The following is a 6,292-nucleotide window of genomic DNA, read 5'->3' as shown; positions in this document are numbered from 1 at the left end:
ATGCCTTTCATGTCGTTCATGTAATGTATATTTAATGATGAATTTGGTCTTCAGTTATGGTATAAAAGTGTCAAGCTTGTGTGTATACTTTAAAAGCCCTCTCAGAGCTATTCTCAGTTCTTCTAAGCGGCAATGCTACTATACGGTTGTATTGTTTCGGTTTGGTTCTAAGTACTTTTAATATATAACAGGACTTCTTATGAAGCTGTGTTAACAGTCCGCCTTTTGTTTAAATGAATACACTGCTCTTGTTCATAAATTTTGGTCCATATATTTGTTGGCTGGTTCTGTCTTTGTACCGCCGGTTGCTGTGGAATAAATTATCCTTTCAGTGTTATCGTTCCTCCTTCGCTTATCTGTGTAATGCTACCCAAAAAGGGTTTTATAAGACAGTCATGCTTTTCTTACGGCAATAGCTCATATCTTACGGGTTGTTTGCATGTATTCGTTTTTCATTCGGAATCTTTATACTTTTCATAAGGTTTAATGCGGCTTAAGGAAAGTCTTGCATTCGATACTTGAATGTATAGACAGTCCTCTTCTGCATACACTGTTGATACCATTCTCTGTATATGTACATATATGACTTAACTTTATGTACTGCTAATTGTTAGCCTAATCTTTGAATTCTGGAAATTTCTTCCTATAAGGTCAACTTACAGGGTTGCATGCTAACGGTTTTTATGAAGCAAATCTTTGTTAGCAACTTGATGTCGTATCTATGCTTATGCTGTGCCAATTCCTCTCATCCATCTCTTGTTTACATCATTATTTCGTTTAATGTTTGTTAAGTTCATACGGCACTAGTTTCCGCATATTCTTGCTTAAAGTTGTTCAGCGTATGTATATAGCAGTTCTGCTTGGGTTTACACCGTATTCTTATTTATGCTTTAATGCTTGTCTTTACAGCAGATATATATATATATATATATATATAGATGCCGTATTCATTTGATTACACTGTTTGATGTTTACGAGATTCCCCGTAGCTTATACAGCATTGCTAACTATGCTATATTCTTGTAGTTTATACAGTGTTATTCTTTTTATTTACGTGCGGGTTCCGCGCAGGTTCTTGGCTGGTCTGATTAAGGTCTGGTGACTGCCATGCTTGGGCAGCATGCTTAGCTCCGCACCGTTCCCTAACCAAGGGTTCTGTTTAGATTCTTCCTTCTTATTATTTTGTTTAGCTACTGCGGTCTCTCATACCGCCAACCGCCCTTAGGGTTTGACTCTGTAATGAGTATTTATCTCTAAACAACCCAGTTTATTATTGAAGCTAAGAAATGACCACAGATGTAACATTATCCTACAGAAGTCTCTGGTACTACATGCATTGTTCTTTTATAACATCTACCATTGACTATTGAAAAGAAACACAGATACCCAAACTTGGTCTGTACACCCTCAATACCTGCTCTTTATTCTATAGTTTTGTTAGAAAATGCATACCTGGATTGCCTGCTACCGGTGTTTCTACTTCCAGAAGTCACCTGCATTCACTTTGCTCTTATCCTCCCAACCTTGAGATCCACTTACGCTGGATTCTCCCCCCGAGCCGTCTTGCAGGCCTGCAGCCCTCAACAAGACTTATGCACTACTGTGCTAGGTTATCTGGTCATTACCAGACTTAACCTCTTTTTCTCACTCTGCTCTCTCATGGAATTCTTCTCTCTGTCTGTTCATCAACCTGTCCTCCCCCCTGTTAGGGTGCTCGCTGATCCATTTAACCAATGCCAAGAATCAGTTGTAACTGATATGTAATTTAAAATTACTTTTACGCAGGTTTGATTAACTGATTGGTAATTTAAAATTACTTTACGTGGGGTTAATCACAATAGGTATATTACACATTCTGAGGACGAATTCATTATTTTCCCAAATAAAAATCACACTTTGAAATTAAAAAGGAGACGAATTCATTATTTTCCCAAATAAAAATCACACTTGAAATTAAAAAGGAAGAGTTACAGCGCACAGGTGAGTAGTGCACCACTCATATAAAGAGAACTCTCCGTACACTCTACATTCATCAAATGAGCAATTACATCATTAAGTACTTTACTAGAACTCAAAAAGTTGAACCAAACTCCTAAACTCTAGGAACAAATCCTAAACTAAAGAGATACGTTACAACTTGTATACCCATTTCTCCATTAATACAAAATAATATTAATTATTTTCAACTTTCCCTTCCAAAATCTGACCACGCCATTAAGGACACAATAAAAGGCAAAGCAGATATACAGTACAAGAAATGGCTGGAGCAATCAAAGTTAATTGAATTTATTGATTTTTCGATACCCCTCTATACTTACTTTGCCATCATCGATTTTTGCTCCAATGAAACTACAGTATATGAAAGTAGTTGCTTCAAAGAGTTGCAATATGAATGAGGAGATTGCAGAGCTGCTCAGGCTGTGAGAAAAAGGAAGAGTGGTCGCTGGCATGCAATTTGAATACCTTCTCTGGAGGATTCTGTGCTATGGTGTACTCCTGGTACTCTGGAGGAAGCAATCTATCCTCCATTGACATGATGTAAAATCTTCTAATACTACCATACTTCTCCTCTGAAAGCTTCAGGATCTCCACCGAGATCGAAAATGGCGTTGAAGTTAGAAGAGTCTGCGCAAGGCTCACGTCCTATGGACAAGAAACAAATAGTGAACAGTAGATTTTAAGGTCGTAGAAACAAATACACACCATGGACCTATTGTAATTTTTATTCTCACACACCCACATATTGTAAATTATATGGAAATTTACGACTTAATACCTCATCAGGGCTCTTGTTGTAGAGATACGACTTGACATGGTCAATAGCCAGTGAAGCAGATGTGGGTTGCTCTGAATCAGCTTCCCTATTTAGTACAATTACTCCATTCTCCACCAGCCTGGCGAAATTCTGCACATACCACAGAAATCCATCCTCCAAAACAATTCAGTTCTTCATTCAAAGGCCCTGAACGCCCCAACTAATCTGCAGCATAATTGCATGCATCTTTTGGTAATGAAGTGTGAGGTTTAAAAGAAAGAAAATCGGCAACACACCTTAGGGTTAGCAGAGCTAAGGAAGCTCTGATTGTTGCGAGGAGTAAATGCAGACACGAAAATTGCCTTGGAGATCTTTGTTGGATACATCTCCATGGCATAAGATAATGGGCATCCACCCAAGCTGTGACCTACGAGAGTCACCTGCCATACATTTTATGCAAAAACGTCAGTGCCCTCCAAAAGCCATAATAAAACGCTTTCAGAGGCCATTCTCCTACTTTGCAAGTTAGAGTGAGAAGTGAGACCATGGGTATTTTATAAAAGTGGGATTTATGCGAGGATTTCAGAAATCTTCTGGAAGTTGATAAATAGGAGTGAAATTATTTGTTTGGCCTTATATCTGATAAATTTCATAATATTTTCAAATTTTGCGATTGTCCAGCCTTAGTTTTTTCCTTATTATTAAAAAGGCATAATTTTTATAATAAAGAGAAATAGGAATAATTATCATATTATTATTAACTAATTTTAAGGTCAGAGACACCATATTGGTGTACTAGATTCCCTGGGATATCTTTGCAAGTGATTTGATTACTAAGTCTACTAAAGCATACATACTTTACCTTTCTGATTTTGAACCTGTAACCTCTTTAGAAGAAACAAATACTCTTAAACATTAAACCCACTCAAAACTTCCTTAAAATAACTTAAAACATCTTTAACCATATTATCTGTCATCAACTTTGATCTAATAGTTATGGAATTTTTGTTCTTGATCTAAGTTAAGTTCCAAAAAAATCCAAGTACCTTCTCATCATTGCCGAGGTTGCTGATATAATCTAGCAGTGGTTTTGCATAGTGTGCAATGGAATTGACTTGATTTGTAGGGCCTGCCCGGTTTATCCCATTGGAGGTGAGATCCAGGGCAACTACTCTGTGCCCCTTTTGCTTAAGCAAAGTAACAATTTTATACCAACACCATGCTCCATGCCCAAGTCCATGAATCAACACAAAGTGGTGTTGCCTTCCTTCGCCCTCCTGACCAATCTCATCAAAACAAACGTTCAGATCAGCTCATCATGGGGTTCCAGTACTGCTTTCATGCAAATCGGAAACAGTAAAACAAAACCATAAAGAAGAGGTCGCTGAAGTTTAGGGATTACCTGTAAATGAAAAGCAAGGAGCAGAATGAGACCGAAAGCACCCACAATCCTACTCCATCGCAGCACCATCCTAACTGTAAAGCAGAAAACAGACTCCAGTGGCTAACACTTCTCTGAAAATATGTGAGAATTCGATTGGTATCCTCTACAACGGCGTATTAGGTTCATTAATACTCTGAAAATCTGTGAGAATTAGATGGGTATCCTCTACAAGGGCTTATTAGATTCATTAATACAGGTGGTAAAGGAGAGAAGGGCAAAGAGTGCCGTACACAACATATCTCAAAACTAGTAGGAGAAAGTATGAACACAATAAAAGTCAAAGTGGGTATCGTAGAAAATAATTGGAGGATCTGAGATGCAATAGGGGATTTGTCTTATATGTAGAATGCATTGTCACACGTGCATACATTGCGCGGGTCCATTGATCTACTTGGATAAGGCCACCAAAGATGCCGTTGATGAGATCAGAAATCCCCGATGGTGGTACTGCAGTGATCAAATTTGAAGGGCAGGTCTTAATTTCATTTAGAAGGGCACATATTAAGGTTGCACTTCTATAATGAAAAGCATAAAAAAAAAAAAGCAATTCAATTGACAACAGTAAATTATTTTCAAATTTCTTTTTATGTTTTCACAAGAGAATGGTGGAACAACAACAACCCCATGGATGTTGTGTATAAGGCAGGTCTGATATGAGCCACAACTAATATATGAGATGCATTTACCATTAATGGATAAACAGAAGACCTATATTCCTGCTCCAGTTCAGATAAGGATTAATTTTGTAGGAAATTTTTGTGACCAGAACGTTCAAGCCAATATACAAGTAGCTCAATCAAATTTAAGTTTATTGCATGAATGAAAAAATTCAGTAAAATTCTAAACAGGTTTAGGATTCAACAAAAGAGTGTACAAAGGTGTATATGTTTTTGGTATCTTCTTTTTTAATATGAAAACATACCAGGAATTGGGAATCCGCAAACAAATCAAATCCAGTATGTTAGGAAGCCTGTTGAATACCTGTTGAATGCGCTCCTCTCCAAGCATAAATCGTGCTTAAACCTTGCTTGACAGGCGTTTGCTGAATGGTGAATCCATGCTCCTCTCCAGCTTAAATCATCGTCAAACCTTTCTTTGGGCAACGTTCAGGCACAACCCAGTGAAATTACAGACCTAATACATGGCCCATATTGACATCTAGTCGCTGTCAAATGAAACAACCAAATGTAATGGTATCAAAGGGTAATTGTGACACAATAATTAATAAGAACTTCCATCATATGCACAATTAGAAAAAACAACTCAAAAAGAAACTGTTGTTTTTGAAATGGGAGAAACTCAGAAACTGCCAAATGTAATGGTATCAAAAGGTAATTGTGACATAATAATTAATAAGAACTTGCATCATATGCACAATTAAAAAAAACAACTCAAAAGGAAACTGTTGTTTTTGAAATGAGAGTTTTTGAAATGGGATTTAAGTTTTAACATGAAAAGAAATTTACAAATTCAACATTCCTAAAATTCTAATTTCAGAAAAAATGAAATTTAAAAAAAAGTTGACAATTTGACAGCACTTCTTAAAAAATTTTAAGATATTATTCCAGTTTCTTTTTTAAATGACAAAAATCAATTTTTAAATTTTTTTTGACTGGTAAAATTTTCTCCCTACTTCTCTGACGTGCCAGAGACCCTTTGAAGGGCTGTGATGTGTTCAATTTTGATCCCTGGGTGGTAGTCGGACGAATTGACAAAAGCGCTTCTAGATCTTCCATCAACATGGTCGGATTGACATTTGTTCATAATTTAAACTGGTTAAAAAGTTATAAATAGTATTTATTTATTTTTCCCTGTAGTCCTTCAACTTAGCGAAAGAAGTTATAAATTGTATTTTTATTTTTTTTTCCTTGTAGTCCTTCCACTCAGGTTAAGTCATAAATTTCCTCTCCTAAAGAGATGACATTTTTAGATGAGAGAGGAAATTTTTAGATAAAATTGTAAGTGTGTACATGTGTAACTCTTAAAACATGTAATTATCTTTAAATGTGTAAATATAAAAATCATTTTATGATATTATTACAAAAATGTTATAATAAAGGAAAGATAACAACTTAAACGGTGGAGGATGAGGG

The 6,292-nt window shown here is 36.3% G+C and overlaps 1 protein-coding gene across 1 annotated transcript; it reads right to left on the bottom strand.

Annotated features, from left to right (window-relative positions):
* Window positions 1–2,001: 2,001 nt before the first annotated feature.
* On the bottom strand, window positions 2,002–4,381 carry LOC149160073 (putative methylesterase 13, chloroplastic). The gene is made up of 5 exons (XM_089433639.1): window positions 4,158–4,381; window positions 3,802–4,032; window positions 3,052–3,195; window positions 2,777–2,905; window positions 2,002–2,643 (listed from the first exon to the last, which is right to left on the bottom strand). Exons 1-5 carry the CDS (start codon window positions 4,224–4,226, stop codon window positions 2,374–2,376), a joined length of 843 nt encoding a protein of 280 aa, XP_089289765.1. The 5' UTR covers window positions 4,227–4,381; the 3' UTR covers window positions 2,002–2,373.
* Between the last annotated feature and the right edge of the window lie 1,911 nt (window positions 4,382–6,292).

The sequence above is a fragment of the Pinus tabuliformis genome, chromosome 5_2 (genome assembly GCF_031772625.1).
Source record: "Pinus tabuliformis cultivar Carrire ecotype Pingquan chromosome 5_2, CPIR1, whole genome shotgun sequence".
Classification (NCBI taxonomy): Eukaryota; Viridiplantae; Streptophyta; class Pinopsida; order Pinales; family Pinaceae; genus Pinus; species Pinus tabuliformis.
Note: the sequence above shows the minus strand (reverse complement) of the source record. Positions and strands in the feature narration are given on the sequence as shown.

Excerpts from the sequence above, each read along its gene's own strand:
- LOC149160073 (XM_089433639.1), bottom strand. The coding sequence starts at position 4,226 with ATGGTGCTGCGATGGAGTAGGATTGTGGGTGCTTTCGGTCTCATTCTG. Across the intron at positions 3,196-3,801 it reads ACCTCGGCAATGATGAGAAG|GTGACTCTCGTAGGTCACAG; the intron begins GTACTTGGATTT and ends AATGTATGGCAG. Across the intron at positions 2,644-2,776 it reads ACAACAAGAGCCCTGATGAG|GACGTGAGCCTTGCGCAGAC; the intron begins GTATTAAGTCGT and ends TCTTGTCCATAG.